This window comes from Chrysemys picta, chromosome 2, assembly GCF_011386835.1.
Source record: "Chrysemys picta bellii isolate R12L10 chromosome 2, ASM1138683v2, whole genome shotgun sequence".
Lineage (NCBI taxonomy): Eukaryota > Metazoa > Chordata > Testudines > Emydidae > Chrysemys > Chrysemys picta.
The window spans coordinates 254590072-254614828 of NC_088792.1; the positions used below are offsets into that span (position 1 = coordinate 254590072).

Consider the following 24757-nt stretch of genomic DNA (forward strand, 5'->3'; position numbering starts at 1 on the left):
GAGTTAAGTACTGAGATGCTGAACATCATTGTGCCTAACTTTTAGACATGTAAGAAAACACTGATTCACAAAGCCTGAGTTAAGCACATAGACACTTTTGACTGCAATTCACAAAAGACAGTATGCTAGGCAGGCAGCCACCTAAACTGTCCAGAAAGGTGTGTGTTAAGCCCTGCCCCTCTATAGTGATAGTTGCTTATCTCTGCTAGAGATTTTTCAACTGTGAACCCTCTCCTGGAGCCAGGTGCTTATGCTCTTTTAGCAAAAAGCCAAGGGCAGGGAAGGACCTCTTAACTTTTAGCCCAGTGGTTAGGGTATTCAGCTGGGATGTGGGAGAACCCCAGTTCAAGTCCCTCTCTCCTTGACAGGGAGAAGGGTTTTGAAATGGGACCTATCACCTCTCAGATGAGCACTCTAACCACTGGGCTATGGGATATGCTGATATGGAACTCCCTCACTCTCTCCTCTTAAAGCTGTTGCACTGTGGATAAATAAAGAGTCATTGGAGCTGGGGAACTGGATCCTACTAGATTGGGCTCCGCACATGACTTAGGGGGCCAAATGCCTATCTTACCCCAGTTTGTGAATAGTTCTGGGGCTTAGGAATCTGGAGGCCTAGAGGGTGAAACCAATACACACATTGAGAGGCAGAAACGTAAGTGCCTATGGAATTTATACGGAAAAAACTTAGGCGCTGAGTGAATTTAAATACTTACAGGGTTCAGAGGGAGTTTTGTGCATCACAGTGGCCCAGAAACTGGGACTTTAGTACCTGAAACAGGGACTTAGGCACCTACCTCCTTTTGTGCATTCAGGACTTTGTACCTGACTTATATGAGCCAGATTTTGGTTGATGCACTCTCAGAGCTGGTCTACGCAGGGAAATTTACAAACAGAAATACAATTTTACTGATATAGTCATACCGGTATAACTCCCTACATAGACACTTATTCTGGAATAAGAGTGTCTTGGAAAAAGAGGGCACAAAAGAAGGCTTCTAGAAGTAGTGTATGCTTAACTTAGGGTGACCAGACAGCAAACGTGAAAAACTGGGACAGGGGGTGGGGGGTAATAGGAGCCTATATAAGAAAAAGGCCCCAAAATCGGCACTGTCCCTATAAAATCAGGACATCTGGTCACCCTAGCTTAACTGTACATTCAAGTTAGTTTTACAAGGTTTATAAATAAGAGGGCAACATCTCGCCTAACACTAATCAAGACTAATGCTGATGGACATTGTTGCACTGGCTGTGCTTTGTAAGCAAATAACCCAATCAACATGCATCACACGGAGGTCTGTATTAAAATTGTTCTTTATTGTAAACAAGGTATAAAGTACGACATAAGAAGTATTGTGCAAAATTTTAAAGTAGTCATAAAAGATTATCTAGCACATTATTATCCAACTGTTTAGTTGTCTATATTTGTGTACTCAACATAGTAAGATACAATAGAAATATGGTTAGTGAAAGTTGATGCATTATTTGTCACAAAATCTACACTATTAATTCAAGGCTGGTGTCTTTACTGCCTTATGTTTACTTTACAAATAATTCCTAATGTTCTAATTTAATACAGTATAGATTATATCCTTATTACATAGAGACCATTTATCTCTAATAAAAATCATCTTCAAAAGTGACCTCCACATCAAGTAGCCTAGCATAACATATTTGTTCTTGCCTTCTTAGTAAACCCGTGTAATTTATTATTCTTATAGTTACATTTAAAACCAAACAAACAAACAAAAAAACCAACCAAACAAAAAACAACAACAATATACTGTCTCAGTGTTTATGAAAAATGCAGTGGCATGGAATTTTGAAAGGTATAAAGGAAACCATAAGCAACTTGAAAGCAGAAGCATCATAGGATGCCTAAATATTACCTATTGTAATAAGCATGAGCTTTCAAGAGGAATAGCAAAAATAGTATTAGCTTTCTATATTATAATAAATTAATGGGGATTTAGATACTTTGGGCTCTCTCTAGCCACATGGCAGCACTCAATCTATTCCATATTTGGACAGTAATGTAAAACTGGCATGACTGATATACTTGATACATTAAATACTGTATCAAGTGGTGAGCCTCAATGCCCATCTCTCGTACAGATGCATTTCTGATCAACAAGTCTGTACCATACGTTGATATTTCTCTCTAGTTTGTGCTCTACTGAAAACTCATTACATCTTTGAAAGCTGTAATTTCAGTTGGTTTCAAGCATTAACATCAGCCAACAGCTCTGCATGACTTATGTCTGACCACTCTATAGACATACAAGTAATCTGCATAAATTCAAAACCCTTTGCTACCTGTGCTGCTCTGCTCTCAAACCTTCAACCTCTTTCTCTTTTCACCAAGTTGAAAAGAAACCTGACATTCCATTGTTAGTCGCTGGTTCTCTCAGTAGCATTTCCTGTGACCAAGCACAGACTGCCTTTGCCTCTCTGCTGTAGTGCCATCAACAGCTGGCACTGAAGAACTACAGACCTGGAATAGGAGCTTTTATACATCACTGGTGGTATACCATAGTGACAACAGTTAGTTCCGGTAACTTTTCAGGAGTTTTTTCACTGTGCAGGTGTAGATGCAGGTGGCACAACAATGTCATTTAGCTTGCTCACTTCCATTTGCCAGTTTGGTAGCTTCTTAGCTGACAAATGCCGCCGTGCATGCTTTGTTAAATGGTCACTCCTCATGAACCGCCGATCACACATTGGACAAGCAAACTTCTTCTCACCGGTATGCGTTCTGCGATGCCGAGACAGTTCATCAGATCGTGCAAATCTCCTGTCACAGCCTTTCCAACTACAGCTAAAAGGCTTTTCTCCTAAAACAAAATAGAGATGAGCATTTATTTAGCAACAATTTTATTTTTGACTGGTAATATTTGTTTGACTTTTTTAGAACCAATTTCTACTGTGCCAATCAAGACACAAAAATAAACCAACAAACCCAGAGACATAGAATATTAAGATGGTTTTGACTGTGCTAATTCGAAGAATCAGCATCACCAGGTAGCCAGCTGTACAAAGAAAGGGTCATTGCACTAGACCAGGGGTAGGCAACCTCTGGCACGTGTACCTAAGGCAGCATGCGACTTGATTTTCAGTGGCACCCACACTGCCCGGGTCCTGGCCACAGTCTGGGGGGGGCTTTGCATTTTAATTTAATTTTAAATTAAGCTTCTTAAACATTTTTAAAACCTTATTTACTTTGCATACAACAATAGTTTAGTTATATATTATAGACTTATAGAAAGAGACCTTCTAAAAACATTAAAATATATTACTGGCATGCGAAACCTTAAATTAGAGTGAATAAATGAAGACTTGGCACAGGACTTCTGAAAGGTTGCCAACCCCTGGACTAGCCTTTCATCACTAGAAAGCAGAGTTCAGCTTGTGCTTTATGTTTCAAAACAGTTTTATTCTCATCCTGATCTTCATTTATATACATTATAAAACCACAACAGCTTTGCATGACCAGAACCCACTGCTGAAAATGCTATCTGTACTAAAAACAGGAGGGATGTTACATGACAAGGCTGAAGTGTGCTAGTAGAGCTGCGTAAACATACATAGCCCCTTATCGTTTGCTAGTGTGATTAGATTCACTACCATATTTTTTTTTAAGAACTGCGGGGACACCTGAAGGAACGACTCTCTAGGGTGTTAATGTTGAAGGTGAGAATGCTGGTCACCTCTCCTTTTTGAGGCATCCTACCAAAGATTATGCCATGTATTAACACCTACTGGCAAAAGCAAGCAATAGCACTCTGGGACTGCCCCACAATGCTAGATTCTGTTCGGTCAAGACAAAAAAAAAAAAAAAAAAAAAATCTTTAGAGATGTACAATGTTAAGAGAGCGTTGACTGAGGTAACTAGAAAGGTCACTATTATCAGGAAGCCAGCTGTACAAAGGATTAGTGCACTAGCCTTTCACCTCTGGAAAGCAGCAAACACAAACAAAATCACAACTCACTAGAACATTGATTAAACATACATGAAAAGCTTTCTTTGAAATTCCTGCTATCCACTGATTAATGACTTACCCGTGTGTGTTCTCACATGGGCCTTCAAATGAGAGCTCTTGAAATAAGTCTTTCCACATCCTGGATAGTTGCAAATGTGGCTTCTTATTCTTGATGAGTCAATTGGTGGAGTGATTTTTGCTGCAGAAGGTGTAAAACCTGGAGCAGGAGCAATAGGAGAGAGTCTAGTGCCATTTGGACTAATGATTGGAGCCTTTGTGTTCTGCACAACTGGCTGGGGCACAACAAACATAACGGCACCTTTAGGAACTTGAGTTCCCATGAACACCATAGGCTGGCAAAGGGTTGATTGTTGGCTAGAAGGAGTGTTGGGCACTATTGCTGTCACAACAGAGTTGTTAGTAGACAGAGGAACCATCTGACAAATTACTGGCACAGGTGAGACACCACTCGCTTGCACAGCAGGTGAAGATACTATCGTCGATGACTGCTGTACTGATCCAGGAACAGGCTGAGGTTTACTGGTTGAAGTCTGGATCAGGGACAATGGACTGACAGCTAGTGCTGTACTTGTTTTTTCTTCTAAAACTGGCAGTTTGTCACTTTTGTAAGTTGCTCTGTTTGGTGACACAATTGCACAAGGTGGATTTTGTTTTGCAGTTCCATTATTCTGTACATTTATTTCCTTTGAAGTATTGTCCTGATATTTCAACACACCAGCTGCTCTCACTGGACATGTTCTGTGATTACAAAGCTGAGCATCAGCTGTATGGCGAATAACACTTGTTGCTTGAGCTTTCATTGGTCTGGATGCTGGAGACTTTTCAGTCTCTTTAAAAATTGCTGAAGGAACAGGCTTTGAAATATCAGTGAATAATCTGCATTGTACAGCAGATGGCGCTGCGGCTGGCAGATGAATTACTTGAGACGTCTCAAAATCAGACGGGCTGTAGGGTGGAGTCAAGCACTAAAAGGGGAAAAAAGATGCAAGTAATGAGACAGCTATTCAGCATGATTATTTCTCACAGTTAATGTGATCTAAAAAACTTTAATAAGGCGGGGTACAATAATAGAATAAAGCTTACAAATGCTGGTATTGCATGAAAGTCAGCTGCACCAGGTAGCAGGTTATCATCAGTTTCTTCTGACATATCAGATGCTGGTGTTATAGGTCTCAGTTCGGCATATTTTTTGAAGTCTGATTTCCAGTTGCAGCTCATAGACATAAGGGCTTCTACGGCTTCAAAATCACTCTTTTCAGCGGTATTGTTCCAGGAACGTCTATTATTGTTCTGCTTTTCAGTAATCATCTCTTTTCCTTCCTCCTAAAAGGAAAAAAGGAATATTTTTCAGTTTACTGTTAAATTAACTAATTAACAGTTCCTTGTTTAAAGAAAAATTACAAAAATTAAATGCAACCTGTAAAACATATCATACTTCACAGAGCGGATTCAATATTTTTAAAGACACTCTACATTCCTGTTTCTTCCCCTATTATATAACCTTTATTAAAATGTTAATATGATACAGGGAATCAGACTATCTGATGAATATTCTGCCTGCACAGTTGTGTAAAAGTTACTAGTGACCCCCCTTAATAAAGCAGTTGTTATGTCAGCCAGTGGCCATTAAAAGAAAGCAGACACCTTAAGGACACAGTAGCCTGAACTTTTCAACTGTTTTCCCTTCAAGGCCTTAAAGTAGTTGGAGCTGGTCCCAAGCTGGTTTTCACTGACCAAATAGCAAAAGCACGGGTCTGACCACCACCAATCAAGTGTTAACACTGCAAAGACCTTAGTCTGAATGTGTATAAAAAATCTGTAAAATGTGTGTAAGACAGAGTTTTTGTACTAAAGTGCAAAGCTCTCCTTTCTTCTGCAGAATAAAGCAACTCCTCCTTATCCCTGTCTGGCTGTTGTTAGCTCTCAGGTAAGTAAACCCGATATTTCAGTAACAGTTGTCTAGTGAAATTAGTTTTTGAAAAGTAACAGTAAGTTAGTCCCTTACTGCAAGTTTTGAATGATTGAAAGAAAGCACAGCAGAGCAGACAGGGATAGCACAGTGGTTTGGGCAGGGGCCTGTTAAACCCAGGGTTGTGAGTTCAATCCTTAAGGGGGCCATTTAGGGATGGGGGCAAAAGTCTGTCTAGGGATTGGTCCTGCTTTGAGCAGGGGGTTGGCCTAGATGACCTCCTGAAGTCCCATCCAACCCTGATATTCTATGTTCCTTAAACTTCACTTTGAGTTATTTTGTACTTACTGTTCCTTTATTCCACCCTACAAGGATTTTAGTTAGGGTACAATCTTAATTTTTTTGTTTGAATAAACTGAAAAGGGTTGAGGCACAAAATTTGACTGACTTGAATTGTGACCTAATAAAGTTTGTCAGATAATATGGAAAGTGTTTCTGTTGTTTTATGCTATGTGAGTATATATACGCACACACACTCATATCATTTGAATATTAAAAAGGTTAGGTAACCACTATTTTGTGTAGCTGGAGGGTGGGTAGGGAATGTTTTGGACTCTGCATGATCATATAGCAGCCACCATTGCTGAAGCCACTGACTTTAGAGTGCTGATGCACAAACAGATGTTTGTGTGCCTGAGCTGGTTGGTGAGTGTCTTCAGTGGACAATTTACACCTCAGAAAGCTGTGCCTAAAGTGCTCTTGCCAGGGCCCAAACTCGTGGAGCTTCAGCATGCATTAAGATGGAGCTATTTGATCAAGCTTTTAACCAGCCTCTGGATTATTCTTAGGGGCAGGACAAGTAAGGTTTTATAGATGCTTTATTAAAGGCCTATGTTTTGCAGATTTTTGAATTTTATAAGTACAAGAAAATATGGAACATGCAATACTCAGAAGATGGACCCTGAGAGAGCTAGGGAAAGGTTGTCCGCATTGGATTCTACAGGGCACTGGCCTATATTAACAGAGACATGATCAATGAGCAAAAGCAGCGCAGCAAAAAACTGCCTCTGGCTCACAAGGGAGGCAGCAGAGGCTCACGGAGATCCTCGCTGGCAGACAGATCCTGTGTTTGAGCCACGCTCACCTCAGTGAACCTCTGTGACTCACTCTCTCCATCCGTGCACTCAAACCACGCAGTACCGCCCCCGCCTCTCGCCCATTGGTCGCCAAGGTCAGGGGCCTCACAAGCCGAATGGCTGGCACAGGGCCGAGGCGAGGTTGGGGCGGAGGCATGTGAACAAAGCGTGATCAGCGGCTGGTCCCAGGCAGTCGCGAAACGTGGTGAACTGGGGACTGCCGCTCGGCGACCTTTCCCCTACTTGTGCTGCGTTCGGGCTCCCTCTTCCCCCGCCTCCCTCCCCAGCGGGCGGGGGCTGAGCCAGGGCCCGCCGCCAGGCAGGAAGGGAGCCCGCCTGCTGCAGCAGCGGGCACGGCTGACAGCCAGCCAGCCGCATGCTTCCTCGCAGCTCCCGCCCGGCTAGAGCCACACATGCGGGAGGGCGGCCTCAGTCCACCCCCGCGGCTCCCAGGAGAACAAGGCGGAAACAGCCCCTCCTCTCGAAGGGTTGCGGCCGAGAGGTTCAGCACCACCACACCCGACGCTTTCCCGCGCCGCAGCTCGGGTTACCAAAGCGAGCCCTAGGAGGGGGCCCGGCTGCTCGAGGGGGGGGCTCTGAAGGGAACGGGGACAGGGCGCTCCCTGCCCCCAGGCTGCACAAGAACCATTCACCCAACAGGCACAAGCCCTGCCCGGGGACTCTTGCATGGCGGGAGCTGGCCACGGACTCCCTCGCCCCGCCCGCCGCCGCCTAGCCTCTCCCGCCGCCTTCAGCCAGTCTCGTCTCGCCCACCCCCTGGCTGACCTCCAGCCCCCGCAGCCTCGCCCACCGGTTTGTCCCAGCCTCATCCCTCCCCGTTCCTACCCCCCTCCCTGAGCCTCGCCCACCGCCTTCCTCCTGTCTCACCCCCCAGGGAATCCCCCAGCGTCGCCAGCGGTCAGCCCCCACTCACCCGCCCCTTTCCCTCACAGCCCCCTCAGTCTTTTACCGTAACCCCATTGCAGTCCGCCCCCGACCAATCCCTCCCACCCACCTCCCCGCCCTCCTGCCAGGGCTTCTCCCCAACTACCCTCATCCTAGCGACATGCGCCCATAGCTCCCGGTACACACCACGTGCCCCCTCCACTCACCACAGGCCCCCCAACAACCTCTCCCCGCCAGCGCCCGCAGACTGACGCCCTCTGACATCCCGCTCCCCAGTAACCCCCCCAACCCTCCCTCACTGCCTCCCTCTCTGCCATCCCGGATCCGCAGATCACCACAGGTTCCCCAATACCCCCCCGCGACTGCCTCCCTCTTTGCAGATCACCACAGGTTCCCCAATAACATTCCCACAATCCCTCCCCCTCTCTGCAGGTCAGGCTCCCCAATAACCTATCCCAACCCCCCACACACTATCTCCCTCTCTGCAGATCAGGCTCCCCAATAATCTACCCCAGCCCCGCCCAGACTGCCTCCCTCTCTGCAAACCAGGCTCCCCAATAACCTACCCCAGCCCCCCACTGCCTCTCTCTCTGCAAACCAGGCTCCCCAATAACCTATCCCAACCCGACTGTCTCCCTCTCTGCGGATCAGGCTCCCCAATAACCTATCCCAACCCCCCCCATGGCCTCCGTCTCTGCGGATCAGGCTCCCCAATAACCTGCCCCCCGCCCCCGACTGCGTCCCTCTCTGCCATCCCCTCTCCGCAGCTCAGCGCACCGCAGGCTCCCCAACAACCTCCCCCCAAGACCCCGATCCTCTCTCCAGATTCCCACAAGCTTCCAGTATCCTCAGCCCCAGATCGATTCCTCCTCTGCCACCACAGGATTCCCAGCTACTCCTCCCGCAGCTCCCCAAAGGGAATCCCTTGTTCTCGGGGCTCCCGCCCCAGAAAGGTGGCATCGTACCCCAGACATCTCTCCCCCTCCATCTTCCCTGGGCTGAACCCCTTCTCGTGCCCCGCATCCACCTCTCCCCAGGTGCACCTGATGCGGGGAGGGCTCGCTGGGCACCAGCCCCCCCAGGACTAGGAAGCTGAAAGAGCCGCACTTACAGCTGGCTGGTAGAGGGAAGATGCGAAATTCAGCATGGCCCGGCTGGGAGACGCGGTGGCTGGGAGCTGCTCTGATGCTGCTGCTGCAGCTGTTGACAAGAGCCTTCACCCCAGGCGCTCTCTGGCCGCTGCCTTGATTTTTCTCTTTTTGTTCGCAGCTGCCCATTCAGCTGGCGGTTCCACCAGCTCGGCGTAGGGGGAGACCGGAGCTGGCCGCGGCCAATCCGCTGCAAAGGTGTGTGAGGCGGCGGCCAATGGCGAGCGGGGGCACGCGTGATCAGCGGCTGCCCAGCGGCATGGAGAGCGTGTCAGCTCTGCGTGTGCACTAGCCCCGGCAGCGTGTTCCCGGCGCAGCCCTTGGGTAAGTCCCGATGCGGGCTGAGTCAGTGTCACGTCTCCGCTCTGTCTCCCTCTCCGGATCCATGTGGGAGAGGCGCGCCCGAGCGGGGGAGGGGGCAGCAAGATACTTCCTGTCAAATGAGATCATACCGCGGGGGGAGGGGAGAGCATAGCTCATGTCTCCGCATCTCCCTTCTCATCGACTAGCCGGGACTTGTCCTTGCGACTCCCTCGAGGTCTCAGGCTGGGTAGGGAGTACTTTGTCCAGGTTTTTTTTTTTTTTTTTTGGGGGGGGGGGGGGGAGTCCTGTGGGAATCCAAATGGCTATACCTAAGTGATATCAAATGGAGCAGTTTACAGTCACCAGTAATAGCTGCTATTTATTATTTTAGTTGTGGCCTCCCTCTGAGCAAATATTAACCAACTTTTCAGGGCAATACCCCTGTGAGCTATGCAAGTATTATCTTAATGTGACAGATAGGGAACTGAGGCACGGAAAGATTTGTGACCCTGGGGTAAGTGTGGCAGAGCCTGAAAGAGATCTCAGTCCTCGCTTTAACAGAACCATCTGATACTCTTACCATTTGAGTGGGCTGGTCAGTGTGATCCATGGAGGCTCCAAGTTCCAATATTCATTGCTCCTAGGGGGCCTTCAATGCAGTCAAAGGAAACAGCTGCTCAGGCTCCTACGTATGTATGTCACCACTCTAAATCCAGCCAGGGTTTGAGTCCCAGTGACAATGAGTTTGCAGTTCGTAGTGTAGAATGTGAATGACCATAATCATCTGTAGAACCCAGCTAAAACCTCAGTCCTAGCCTAGCCTGCTAATGGAACACTCAGAGGATAGCCTTGCTGTAACTAGGTTCAGTCAGCTGTCTGCCTAGTGGCTGGGCCCTTAATGAACCCCCATCCAAGGCAAGCTCTACTGAGCCTAGCTCCCTTACTATTACTCAAAGGGAAGATAATTTAATGTTTTAGACACATGCTTGAGAAGAGGCAACTTATGGCTTGATTTCTCCTACTGGGAAGTTGGGACATAAACTGTAAGGCCAGCCTCTTCTTAATTGGAATGGTGCAGTTTATGTGGCTGTTAGTACCTATTTTACAGGTTCTTATATTGTTACCAAAACTGTGGTATCTGAGTGTCTTGCATATATTAATGTATCCTCATAACACTCGTTATTTAGAAAAGTATTATTATTAGTCTTTTACAGATGGGCACACAGAGATTAAGTGACTTTGCCAAGATGGTACAGAAGGTCTGTGGCAGAACTGGGAACTGAAACTAGATATAGTCCCAGTCTAACACCTTAACCACAGCATGTGCTGCTCTGTCTTGATCTGAGAAAACGACTCTTGCTTGGATCAAGTTGGAGTATCTCTCAGGCTAGAACCTGTTATCCCCACAGGCTATAATTCTGAATCAAAGATGTGATGACTGAGGGTCATACTGTTGCAGTCAGTTGGCTGTTTGATAAATGGACCGTGCATCGGTCCCTATATCTCTCAGTGATTACACGGCTTTACTGTAACTGTTGTTGGGGGGGAGGGCTTCGTAGTTAAAAATTCTGTTTCCCTGTGGAGCTGGCTAGAAACTTGAAGAGTGAAAACATCTAAACTTTTAAATTTTACATTTGTCAAACTTTATTCCTTTCTTTGTATTATTAAAAGAGCTGAAGTCAACACTGTTTTAAAATTAGTGTTCTATAGCATCTTTGTCCAAAACATCTTTGATAGTGATGCTGTAGAAAATAAATATGGGTCTGACTTAACTTCCATTAAAATCATTGAAAGTTGGATTGGGATCAGTGGCAGTTTAGATGCTAAATAACAAACTTTTTTCTGCATTTCATAAAAATTGTTACTGGTTTTCAATCCTTGAATGTTAAACTTTTGAAGTATTATAATGTCTGAAATAATCTCTCTAATTTCTTTCATTTTCATTTAGTTCCAAAATACTTGGTTAACTATATACATCTAATACCAATGAAATGCAAGCCTGTCTTGGTTGGAGGCTGGCAGTCAACTGACACATTGCATAGCAACAAGGGATGTAGGAATTTTGGCTAAGGACACTGGAGCAGAGCTATGAAAAGTGCTATGGGATCTTTAACTTTCACACTCAAAAGGCAGGATGCATTCTAAAGGCTCTAACACAAGCAGCTTCTTTTGTTGTCTTTGGGAGGATGAAGAATTGCAGTGCATTTTTAGATAGTACAGATATGTATTTAGAATCCAGAGGGCGCCCCCATAATATGTGTAATGATTTAAATGCATACCAAATATTGGGTTAAAATATTCACAGTGTCCTTTTAATTAACTCTAGGGGCCTGATTCTTCACTTAGTTGCACCATTGTAAATCAGAAGTAACATAAAATACGCCTCTACCCCGATATAACACGAATTCGGATATAATGCGGTAAAGCAGTGCTCCGGGGGGGTGGGGCTGCGCACTCCGGTGGATCAAAGCAAGTTCAATATAATGCGGTTTCACCTATAGCGTGGTAAGATTTTTTGGCTCCCGAGGACAGCGTTATATCGAGGTAGAGGTGTATATTGAATGATGTCAGTGTAAAACTAGTGTGAGAGGAGAATCAAGTCTTTTGTGCTTACTTTCCTTCGACAGAAACACATTAGTTAATCATTTGGGCTCTAGGAAATGCACATAGAGCAGTGCCAAACTCAGCATTCATTTACATTAAAGTAAATGTGGAGTCACTCCACAGAAGTTGATGGAGTAATCCATCCAGATTTACACCAGTGTACCTGAGAACAGAGTTTGAAACACAAGCTTTATGTTTCCCACTGGAATAAGAATAAATTATTTAACTATTACCTTTCTTCCCATGTTGGGGTATTATGGATCAGGTTTCAGCAACCATCCTTCCAGCCAACATGGACTGGACATGGACTCCTTTCACAGTCACTCCTGAGTCTAATATCTTCTAGAGAGGTTACTGTTGAGAAATGAATGTATCTTTTCCTCCTTGGCTGTCTGTGTCTTTCCTCTCTGTGTGCCCCATCCTCCTATGCACGTTGTGCTGCACTGGAGCAGTGTAGTTGGACATAGCACCGCTTGGAATGAGTGTTGTCGGGTCTGAACTCAGCACTTAATACAGTGCTTTCTGTCATTGATTGACAGGGAGTGCTGCATTCAGCTACGCCAGGGGTCGGCAACCTTTCAGAAGTGGTGTGCCGAGTCTTCATTTATTCACTCTGATTTAAGGTTTCGTGTGCCAGTAATACATTTTAACATTTTTAGAAGGTCTCTTTATAAGTCTATAATATATAAGTAAACTATTGTTGTATGTAAAGTAAATAAGGTTTTTAAAATGTTTAAGAAGCTTAATTTAAAATTAAATTAAAATGCAGAGCCCACCGGACCGGTGGCCAGGACCCGGACAGTGTGAGTGCCACTGAAAATCAGCTTGTGTGCTGCCTTTGGCACGCGTGCCATAGGTTGCCTACCCCTGAGCTATGCCATTTCAGAGTGATATGTTGTCGTCAGGACAAGCGATAACTAACTGGTTTTTCAGATAGAGGCTCCGTCCTCTCTGTTACATGTGGCAGGGTCTTCCTCTGTCTGTTCTTCTTTACCCCCATCTCTTTAATGGAAATTATAATACAGTACCAAGATGTATTGGGGGGGGGGGAAAGAGCTTTTCTGAAGCCTTCAGGCCCTGGTGCTCTCTTCTCTTGCTGCTTTTTTTTTTTACTGTGGTTTCTCATTATCACGGCAAAAAATGTACGGAGTGCAGGACACAAAAGAAAGCACAAGTTATGAGGATGAGAAGGTGGTTGAGTTTGGCAGCATCTGAAAAAGTATCACCTCCTCCGAGGCTGTTACTTTGGTGGTTCAGTGCACCATCTCATTTCTCCTGCATTGGGACACTCCCCTCACTCCTGTTCTGCTCCTCCAATAGCAGATCACCACCTGCAGATGGGAGCTGACAGCAAGTTGGTTGTATCTTGCTGTTTGCTTGGAAACATCACATAATACTTTGCATATCTGAAGGTGTGAAGTGCCATAATAATAGTGCACAAAACACTCTGAGATATTTCAGTCTGAAGGTAGAGTGAGGATACAAAGTGAAAGCTGAATGCACAAATTCAGTGGACAAGAATAATTAAAAAAAAATCTTAAATTATTTATATTTTTAGCTGAGAAGACACATTCTGAGGTGTTACCTTTATTCTGCACTTGCCACTGAAATTCTGTGCATGGGGGTTCCTCTCAACACAACTGTTCATACTCATTTCCTTTTGGGCACACCTTCCTACTGGGGCACTCCATGCTGGGCACCATTGGTGTCCTTCTGTCTTTCCTCTATTCTGTTCTATTCAGGTTATTTATACTGCTTTCATCACCATGGTATATCTGAGAGACCCATTATCTCTCTGAAATAGGAGAGCCTATGTATTTTGCCTTTTGGTTACATTATGTGGCTTGTAGCAATATTGAGGATCTGCTACTCTTTGGCTGGTTCTTTAAGACCTCTAATCTAATTGTAAGGAGCCCAATCGGCTGAAAAGCCCTTCTCTAGAGGTCTTGAAAGTGATTTAGTATACTCTGAGTCTCATTCCCTAACAGCAGCAAACAGTTGTTTATAAACTAATCCTCTGGTTCCCACAACTCCAGTTATGCTTCAGCAGGAGAAATTGTATTAACTGTTACTCTTAGGGCTCTCGATCTTTCTCTCGCTGAAGTCCGTGGGAGTCTTCAGTGGGAACAGATCAAGCCCTTAATGTACTGTACTTCATCAAAAGGCCCAAAAAAATCCCTTAGGCATCCTCATAAGCACAGATTCCCCTCGCTGCTGCCCCAAGCCCCCACTCCGAGTTACATAAATAACTGTTATGAGATTGAGGCGGGAGTCACTCCGTGAAATTTTATGGCCTCTCTTATGCAGGAGGTCAGACTAGATGATTGTAATAGTTCCTTCTGGCCTTAAAATCTATGAAATATTTCATTTACTAGTATGCTAGGGATTAATCCAGAATAATTACAACAAATAACAATTGTCTGTAAATGAAATGAGTACATTGTATGAAACACTTTTTCCACTTTTTTATTTTTATTTTTAAGGGTTTGTTGACTTACCCTCTGAGGCCCACTGCAATTACAGAAAGTTGTTGTTGTGGTTTAGGTTTTTTTTTTTTTTTTGAGGCGGGGGGAGGATATTTGGGCAGCCCCACCCCCAAATACAAGGTTCATTTGTAAAACCCTGCTGTAGAGGGAGCTAACAGAAATACCCCTAGGAGATGTTTCCTTTCACTCCTTACAAGAGGGGAATGGCAGGCAAGAAAAATATGGAAGTTGCTGGTATGTCTACACTGCAGCTGGGAGCCAGCGGGCTCAAGCTAGCACATTAAAAACAGCAGCATGGATGTTGCAGCTGGCAGCAGCTCGGGCTCTCAAGTCCACCTGACCCCCTTGGCTTGAGAGCCCGAGCTGCTAGCTTAAGCAGAGCTAGTGTGAATGTGTCTACCAGGCAGCAGTGTAAACAGACCCTCAGTCATCAGTGAAAGCTAGTGATCTACAGTACTCTCCTAGTGGGGAGAAAGAAACTACTCAGATAAAATATCAGAGGGGTAGCCATGTTAGTCTGGGTCTGTAAAAAGCAACAAAGAGTCCTGTGGCACCTTATAGACTAACAGACGTATTGGAGCATAAGCTTTCGTGGGTGAATACCAATGTGTCTGACAAAGTGGGTATTCACCCACAAAAGCTTATGCTCCAATATGTCTGTTAGTCTATAAGCTGCCACAGGACTCTTTTTGTTGCTTTTTACTCAGATAAATTACATACATAGGTCAAAAACAGAATATTTCTTTAGTTTATCTATATTGAGGCTTGATTCAGTGCTCACTGAAGTCACTGTATGGACTTCCATTGATTTCAATGGGCACTGGATCAGGCCCTTAAATTGTATGCACTTTGGGGCAAGGACTGTGTCTTTGTATTTATACAGCACCAAACATGATGGGACACCAAATCTGGTTGGAGTCTCTGGGCACTTCTGTAGTATAAATATTAAATCCTAACAAGGGCTCACTCACATTCTCAGGTGGCCTTTCTCAGTCAGTTTTTCCTTTTCTGCTCTTTCTTCCTATTTTTCTCCCTTCCCCTTTTCTTTCTTCACTGCACTTCGTTATTCTCACACGTTTATTTTGGCTTCCTCTTAACACTTTCTTTCTGACTCACCCCTTTTTTGTTGTCTCCTCAAAGGGTGACTTGCTGCTGTTGCTACACCATCTTCAGATAGCCACTATTCACCCACTGCTTTCCAACTGCCACCCCCAATTAACCCCTCCTAACCTCGCCCCTCCCAACTGCCATTTTCATCTGGCCCGTCTTAATTTGCCCTCTCCTAAATGTTCTCAGATGCTTCTTCCCATCCATCATTTCCAAACTGCCTTCTCCCAGTGAGCTATGTCCCACACAGCCCCCTCCCAACGTCCCCTTCCAACCTGCCCTGTAACAACTGTTGTTCTCAACCCACCACCTCCCCACTGCCCTTTTCAGTTAAATACTCCCAATCTGTCCCTTGCCAACGCTCATTTCCAGCTGCTCTCTTCAATGGTGTTTCCCATCCTGCACCTCCAACTGCCATTTTAAACCTACCCCTTGCAACTGTAATTCCCAGCTGACAACTTCCCACCTGCCATTCTCACTTGCGCCACCTAACCTACTTGTTGCACTCTAATTCCCAGATGAAGCTTTCCCAACTGATATTCTCAACTGCCCCTCCGAGCTGTCCTACCCAACCTGACCCTTGGCTACTATCATTCTCACTTACCCCCTCCCAACTGTCAGTCTTGTCTGTCCCCTCCCTGTTGTCTGTTTCCAGCTGCCATGGCACCTTCAGAGTCCAGCATGCCATGCCATTCCATCTCTTGTTCAAGGGACAGCATCCAAAACACACTGCATGCTGCTTGAACATCAATACAGAATAGAATATCACCCTATCACTCCTGTTACAATTCTTCTTGGATCCTTTGGGCTAGATTTCAAATGAGATCTGGCCAGCGGCACAAAGGGGCTGAGTTCTAGCTGCAGTGGCCAGCAGGGAAGAGGAACTCCATGCTGGCATAAAGCTGACACACCTGAGTCCTATGCCAGCTGCTCCTGAATCCCACAGTGGGGTTATATCAAGGGAAAAGGGAGGGGAAGAAGCATGGTGGAGTAGAATTTTACTACACCTATCCTCCGCTTACAGAGACTCCCTTAAGGACCCTATGCCAGTGTCATAGACTTGTCAGGGCTGGGATTGATGTAGACCAGCCCCTCGGAATGAGAGAGCCGTAACCAGCTCAGTGACACCCCTGCCGTTATCCTAAGGAAATCTGCGTCTCAAGAGACTCTGTCCTTTCTGTGTACTCAGAACTTCCTATTGGGCTAAACCATTGCAGGGTAATGGGAGTGGGCTGGTGTATGTTGTATTGTCATTTCCCCCTACTCTGCATGTTGGTTCCAGGATATTAGAGAGAGGAGGTGGGTGAGGTAGTATCTTTTATTGGACCAACTTCTGTTGGTGAGAGAGAGAGAGAAGCTTGCAAGCTGCACAGAGCTCTCAGTTCAGTTCAATGTGCTGCTCAGAAATACTGTCCCTGCTTGCTTCTGAGAGAGGAAAATGTGACAGCTTCATTTTCACACCTAGAGCAGAGCAGTGGGTGTCTGAGGCATAGAAGTTTGAGGGGGTGGGAAGGGACGCACAGTGCTGAAGCAGCTGAAGAGTGTTGAATAGTCAGGGAACAGGAGAGGAGAGAAGTGGGAGGAAAAAGTACAAATTAGAAAGTGAGGAGGGAAAGGGAGGAGACAAAGGGGAGGTCGAAGTGGGCCAGTATGTGGCCGTTGAAGGGATAGATAATATTTCCGCCTGACTCTAGTCTGACTTGAGGAAAAATGAATTGAAGCAGCATTCATTTCAGAAGTGTTTTGTTGGTGGGGGCAGGTGACAAGTGGTGCAAAGGAGGGGACAGTGTAGGGTGATCAGATGCCCTGATTTTATAGGGACAGTCCCGATTTTTGGGTCTTTCTTATATAGGCTCCTATTACCCCCCCACCTCCTGTCCTGATTTTTCACATTTGCTGTCTGGTCACCCTAGGACAGTGTAATGATGTGTGGATGTTGTAACTGTGTGGTAGAGGTGGAACTTACAGTTTGCAGGGGGGTGGATTCAAGGGAGGTGACAGCATGTATGAGGATGAGAAAGTGGATAGTGTGCATGGACCTATGGGAGGGAGAGAAAGTGAAGAAAGGCAACAATGTTCACATGCAGGAATACAAGGCCATGATCAGAGATGATACAGGCCCTAGGAAATGTTTGCAGTGTCCTGGTTATAGAAGAGATTGTTTTAGTGTCAGAGAAAAGACAGAGCTTAATTGTAATGAATATAAAGGGGATTCTTTATTAAGGCTCTGGAGACCGGCAGCTCCCTGTAGTTTCTTCTACCAGCCTGACTCCCAAACTAACCAAGCACTGTTTGGCTGACAATATTTTTTTTGTTTCTTCCCCATTCTACATCGCATAATCTACAGTCATTAAATGTAACTACTTCGTATGTGCATTTCCCAGAATACCCCTCATGGCTTAGGGCCGCTTATCTAGAAGCACTTGTGGCTGGTCCTGAGTCATCATTGTTCTAGTTTTGCCTCTCCTGATTGGTGCCTTTCAAGGGGAGGGATCAGAAGAGGTTCATAACCAGGACATTTTCACTCCTGCTGGTAGGAGACCAAGGCTGCCAGGAAGGGCAGGGACTTTGACACCCATGATGATCCTTCCTGAAGCCTAAGGAGAGCAAGAGAAACTATTTGTGCTATCAAATAAACTTTTTTCAATAAATCTGTTTTTTGGTTTTGTTTTTTTTCAGTATAGCCATTGGAAGCATTTGAACTATCACAATAAGCTCAAACTTAGCTATGCTTCTCATTCACTTTCCCAAACATGTTAACTACATTCATGTTTCTAAGAGAAAATTTGTGAAGAGTTTGCAAGTATGACTTCTTTAGCACTTGTGCCGGGGTTATCTTATACAGGTCTGTCTCATTTTACGCGGGGGTTCCGTTCCGCGGTTACCACATAAAGTGAAAACCGCATATAGCCAAAACCCCATTGAGTTCAATAGCGGGCGAAATCGCCTGCACTACAGGTATAGTATTGAAATTGTTGTTTTTCTCTTTTTTTTTTGTTTGTTTTTGTTTTTGCCGACCGCATAAAGTTGAAATTGCACATGTTAAATGCGCGTAAGATGCGACAGACCTGTATGTCTGTTGCACTGGATTGCGTATCTCTTATGTTGAATTTCCCAGAAAGCCTGCAGCCAGGAAGTCCAGCCTGTTGATGCAGAAAACTGAAATACCATGGAATTGTGAAGTTAAACTGGGAGGATAACTGGGAGCATGTTGGGTTTCAGGTGGGGAGTTCCTGGGATTGGGAGGGGGAATCCCAGGTCCCAGCCATGCACCTCTGCACAAACATCAACCCTCCCTTCTGGGGGGGTCAGAGTTAACCCGAGGAACAAGCACCTCACGTAACTATTGAACAACAGTTCTATCTATCCCAGGCAAAGCCAGGAATAGACCCATGCAAGGATCTCTAGCAGGGCGTACACAGACTCCCTTGTCTCTGACACAACATATAGAAAAACAGCACCCCTTTCTCCCCGCTCCCCCCACAACTGACTAGACATGCATAAGATCTCTGCTGCACACCAATGAATTCTCCCCCTTCCCCCGCTCCTTGGGTACAGTACAACCTGTCTGTGCACTCTGATGCTGGCATGTGGTGTGAGCTCAGAATGGTGTGTCCTGTTGTGTGATCTCAGCTGTTCTGTCAGCTCCAGGCTAGGCATTTATAAGAATCCCCTTTTGCAAACAGCTGGCTCTCCTCCAAGCAACTCCCTTGCTGCTGTAGCTGAGGGTTTCTGCTTCCTGTGCTTGCTTCTTCCTTTGTTTCCTCTCTGAATTTTCCCAGGCTTGTTCCTGTCTGTGCATTCGCTCAAACCCTGGCTGAGTTCAGAGTTAGTTCTGTGTCCTTAGTTTGGAAAATGCCCGCCCCGCCCCGCCACCAATCAGGTTTGTGCAGAGTATCAGGAAGGGGAGGAAGGAAGGGAGGAGCTTTCTGCTTAGCTCCACACCTGCTACCATGTAACACACATGTCACCAGGTAGTAGTCATGCGCTGTAGCTTGGTCACCCTCACTACTGCTATAACAGACCTAAAAGTGACACTTCTTCAACAACAAAAACTTCAAAAACAGACTCCAAGATGAAGGTGCAGAACTGGAAACCATCAGATTAGACCTGAATAAAGACTGGGAGTGGTTGGGTCATTACAAAACCTAAACTTAATTTTCCCAATACTAATTTCTCCCTACCGTTACTCACACCTTCTTGTCAACTGTCTTTAATGGGCCACCCTCTTACCACTTCAAAAGTTATTTTTCCTCCCTTGGTATCCTGCTGATAATTGATTTATCTCGTTAGACTGACCTCACACTTGGTAAAGCAACCCTCCGTCCTTTCATGTATTTATACCTGCTCTAGGATGACCAGACGTCCTGATTTTATCGGGACTGTCCCGATATTGGCTTGTTTATCCCATGTCCCGACCAATGTTAGGTCAGGACACTGGATAAACAAGCAAAGGCTCCGGAGCCCGGAAGGGCTCCGCCCCCCCCCGACTCCGCCCTCTCCCCCCCCATTGGATCCCTCCCCAAATCCCTGCCCCCATGCCCGCCCCCTCACTGCTCCATTGGCTCCCTCCCCAAATCCCCGCCTCTTCCCCAAGCACGCCATTTCTCCACCCTTCACAAGTGCTGGAGGGAGGCCCGGGAGACGCAGGGGAGCGCGGGGCCGGGATGAGTGTGAGTCCGGCCGGCCCTGAGCGCAGGCAGGACTCGGGCGGGGTGGTACCTGGAGGGAGAGTAGGGGGGCAGCCCGCGGGGCCAGGCAGCAGCTGTTCTCCCCACCTGGGCAGCGGGAGTTGGGAGCAGCCACTGCTGCAGCTCCTGTGTCATTGTGGAACATAGATATGTTTTTATTAACTTCCGCTTGGAGAAGCTGCGTTCACTGCCACTGTGGGAGGAAGCGGCCAAGCACGTGGCGCTTGGCAGTTGCGGCTCTGGCACCCGGGTCCGAACCCCCCGGGCCTGCTGCAGGGACCCCGTACGCACGCTGCGCCCAGCCCCTGGCCAGTCGCATCTGGGCTGGTTGCCTAGCTGGTGCAATCCCGCGGGCGTTGGCAGCCCCGTTAGTTCCCCTGCGGGACCCAAGCAGGATGGGGGGGCTGGGGCCTGCTGCTCCCACTCTGGGGCCTCCCGCAGGATTGCACCAGCTGGGCAGCCAGCCCAGATGCGACTGGCCAGGGGCTGGGTGCACGCAGCGTGCGCGCTGGATCACCGCAGCAGGCCCGAGCTTGGGGGGTTCACGGGCACCAGAGCCGCAGCCGGCAAGCACCATGTGCTTGGCCACTTCCTCCCCCCACGGCAGTGGGGGCTGCAGCAGCAGCTGCTCCCGAGTCCTGCTGTCCAGGTGGGGAGAACAGCCGCCGCCTGGCTCCAGGTACCGCCTGAATCCTGGCTGCGCTCGGGGCCAGGCTGGACTCACCCCGGCCCCGCACTCCCCCTGCGTCTCCCGGGCCTCCCTCCAGCCAGTGGCGTAGCCAGGTTTTAAGAGCAGGGGGAGCAAACATAAAAAAGGCGCCCCCCCCTTGGCTCCTCCTCTAGCCACGCCCCCCTTGGTGGCTGCTCTGCACCCACCCAGCTCCTCTCCCACACACACCCATCTCATCTCTCCTGCCATTGTCCCTGGCCAGCCCTTCCCCCTCCCCTCTGCTGCCGGTGCCCGGTGCCTGCTGGGCCAGGGCTTGGAGCTTGGCAGGCTGAGCAGCAAGCGGCCACCCACCCACCCAAGCCCGGCTGCGCTCCTCACCCCTGCTCCGGCAGCCGGGCTGTTGCCGCACTGAACCCAGCCAAACGGAGCCTTTCCCTCAAGGCTGCTGCTGAGGCGCACAGCCTCCTCCCTCCTCACTGCTTCTCCCGCCAGACCCCCTATTGCCGGGCGGCACGCGCCCAGCCCAGCCCCGCCGCCGCACATGCTCCCCCTGGCCCGGCCCGAGTGCTCCGGACCGAACGGGCCCAGCAGTGCAGCCCGTCCCCGCTTCTCCCCCTGGCCGCCAGACCCCCTATTGCCGGGCGGCACGCGCCCAGCCCCCCCGCCGCACATGCTCCCCCTGGCCCGGCCCAAGCGCTCCAGACCCGAACGGGCCCAGGAGTGCAGCCCGTCCCCGCTTCTCCCCCTGGCCGCCGGCCTCCCTATTGCCGGGCGGCACGCACCCAGCCCAGCCCCCCCTGCTGCTGCACATGCTCCCCCCAGCCCCCTGCTGCTGCACATGTTCCTCTCCCCAGCCCGGCCCGAGTGCTCCGGACCCAAACGGGCCCAGCAGCGCAGCCCGTCCCCGCTTCTCCCCCTGGCCGCCGGCCCCCCTATTGCTGGGTGGCACGCGCCCAGCCCCGCTGCCTCACATGCTCCCCCCGGGCCCCCGCCGCCGCGCATGCTCCCCCCGGGCCGAGCACTCTGAACCCGAACGGGCCCAGCAGCACAGCCCGTCCCCTGCTCTCTACCTGGCCACCTGGCGTGCTCCTCCGGACGTGCCCGCCCCCCCCCCCGGCTCCTCCGGCTGTGCTGCCCTTCAGAGAGGAGCAGGCCCCACCCGCTGGCACCATATAAAGTAACCCCTAAAGCGCTGCTTTTGAAAAATGTGCTGAGGGGAAGCAGCTGCTTCCCCTATACCCCACTAGCTATGCTACTGCCTCCAGCGCTTGCTGAGGGAGGAGGAATGGTGGTGGTGGTGGGGGGGGGGAGGTTGTTTGTTTGTTTGTTTGTTTGTTTTTGCTCTGCCACCATTTTCCCCCCTCCCACATCCCGATATTTGACCTGGGTGATCTGGTCACCCTAACCTGCTCCTGTATTTTTTACTTTATGCATCTGATGGAGTGGGTTAGGGTTCGGAATGTCAGAAGCCCACAAAAGCTTATGCCCAAATAAATTTGTTGGTCTCTAAGGTGCCACAAGAACTCTTAGTTGTTTTTGCTGATACAGACTAACATGGCTACCACTCTGAAAATAGACACAAATGTTCACGGTGAGCCTTCCAGCCCCAGTGAGGATGTGAGTGTTGAGGAGAAGCCTGATCTTGCAGTTACTTAGAGTGCAGGTGACCTGGCAGCTACGGCAGCATCCATATCTCTATCTCAAATGGATGTAACCTGCACATTCCTGAAGAAAAGTGTAGATCAAAGAAGAGTGTGGTGAAGGTGCAAGAAACAGCTGCTGCTGAGTTTAGTTCCTTAAGTCTAGATGATCCAGGACTGTGGACCCACTTGAGCAGTAGCCTGAGGGACTTCCTTGTACTGCATGGGCCACAGCAAGTGAAAAACTTCATGTTCCTCAGAGACAATGAAAATAGAAGTTTCCATCCAACACATTACTGGTGTGAAATCCCCAATGGTGATAAAGTGGAGAGGCCATGGCTTATGTACTCATAATCCCAGAATGCTGCATACTGTTTCTGTTGCAAACTCTTCCAGTCTAAAGTTCCAGCCACATTGGGTTCTACAGGAACAAAGGACTGGAAAAATCTGGCTAGAAATCCAGCATGCCCTGAGAAGGCAGCAAATCACCAGAGAGCATTCCATAGGTGGAAAGAGTTTGAGATGAAACTAAGTTTAAAGGCCACCATAGATGATCAGCATCAAGAGTCTCTTTACTGGCAAAATGTTCTGAAAAGGCTTATTGCAATTGTGAGAATGCTTATGTAAGCAGAGTCAGGATGAGCTCTACCCTGACATCTGGTGGTGAATTATGGTGAGGGTGGAAAAGAACTCCAGGGGCTGATCTTGTTTGCATAGGCACACCCACCGGCCTAGCATGAGCCCACAACAACTGAAAGTGGTTACTGTGACTGGTGTGGGATCCCCAGTTTCTCTGTTATTGGGGCAGGAAGAATAAAGTTTTGTTACCCTGATTGTGAATCAAGGCCAGTGGAACAGTTGTATGACAGAGGGACTCACCATTAACTATGTAGCACTCGCTAGACAAGGGTTACAAAATTCAGTGAATTGAGAAAGGCTGAAGACTGGTATTTGTACCGGATGGTATGGGGCCCCTTGTGAAGGCCTGAAACACCAATTGCACTATCTTCTCTCTCCACTGTTGAATAGCAGAGCTAATTTTTATTCTGAGTCTAATTACAGGTTGCTATGCTAAATTCACTTTGGGCCAATAGTGCACCGGCACTGGGGCTCTCCTACTACAAGCTGAAATCACTAAGAGCTGAGATCACTGAGTACTGTGTTAACTAGTGGGGGAGCCTAAAGATTTATTGTTAAGTGGCTAGCGGAGTGGAGCAGTTTGCAGGATGGTTGGTGTGGCCCACAGGACAGTGAGCGGAGCAGTTGGTGTGGCCCACGGGACGGTGAGCGGAGCAGAGCAGTTTGCAGAATGGCTGGAGCGGCTCACGGGACTTGTGGCCACAAGTACTCCTATTGTTTTTTTTTTTTTTTTTGCGGATACAGACTAACATGGCTGCTACTCTGAAACCATCCAAGAAATGTACACACACCACTACATTGGAAAAACAATTCAAAATGAGATCATACACTTATGGGCAACAAAAGTCAAACAGAAGATTGTGGCAGATCTGAAGTCAGCAAGATATTACGCTTATTCTGGACTGCACACCTGTCATCAGCCCTATGGAATAAATGACTTTAATAGTGTGTTTTGTAACAACAACAGAACCTAGTGAAAATGTCCCTGCAATGGTGACTGTCAGAGAGCATTTTCTAGAATTTATTGACATTGATGATACTACAGGAGCTGGTATGACAAATGTGCTTCTTAAAAAGCTGGAAGATATGGGAATTGCGATAGCTGACATCAGAGCTACGATAATAGTGCCAACATGAGAGGAAAGAACAGAGGAGTGCAGACATGGATCCGAGAGTTAAACCCTCTAACTTTTTTTATCCCATGCAGTTCTCATTCATTGAACTTGGTGGTCAGTGATGCAGCATCAGCTTCTAGTGAGGCTGCTGAATTTTTTAATGTAATTCAAAGCATCTATGTATTTTTTTTCTCTGCATCAACTCATCAATGGCAAATTTTGAAGCAACATCTGGGAACATCCTCTCTGACACTGAAACCACTGAGTGCCATATGATGGGAAAGTCGAGTGGAGGCAATAAAACCTATCAAACACCAAATTGGGATGATAGATGATGCCATAGTTGCTGTCACAGGGTCCGCACAGGTTTCTGCCTTCTTGCCCTGTGCCTTGTGCTCAGGC

The 24757-nt window shown here is 47.6% G+C and overlaps 1 protein-coding gene across 1 annotated transcript; it reads right to left on the reverse strand.

Annotated features, from left to right (window-relative positions):
• Positions 1-1298: 1298 nt before the first annotated feature.
• Positions 1299-9630, reverse strand: KLF10 (KLF transcription factor 10). The gene is made up of 4 exons (XM_005306030.5): positions 9064-9630; positions 5085-5324; positions 4060-4966; positions 1299-2834 (listed from the first exon to the last, which is right to left on the reverse strand). The coding sequence occupies exons 1-4, from the start codon at positions 9097-9099 to the stop codon at positions 2575-2577; spliced, it is 1443 nt and encodes a 480-aa protein (XP_005306087.2). The 5' UTR covers positions 9100-9630; the 3' UTR covers positions 1299-2574.
• Positions 9631-24757: the final 15127 nt, after the last annotated feature.

Coding starts and splice junctions, on each gene's coding strand:
- KLF10 (XM_005306030.5), bottom strand. CDS start 9,099: ATGCTGAATTTCGCATCTTCCCTCTACCAGCCAGCT. Junction 5,325..9,063: donor CTTCCCTCTACCAGCCAGCT/GTAAGTGCGGCT, acceptor TTTTCCTTTTAG/GAGGAAGGAAAAGAGATGAT. Junction 2,835..4,059: donor CCATGTGAGAACACACACGG/GTAAGTCATTAA, acceptor ATTTTGTTTTAG/GAGAAAAGCCTTTTAGCTGT.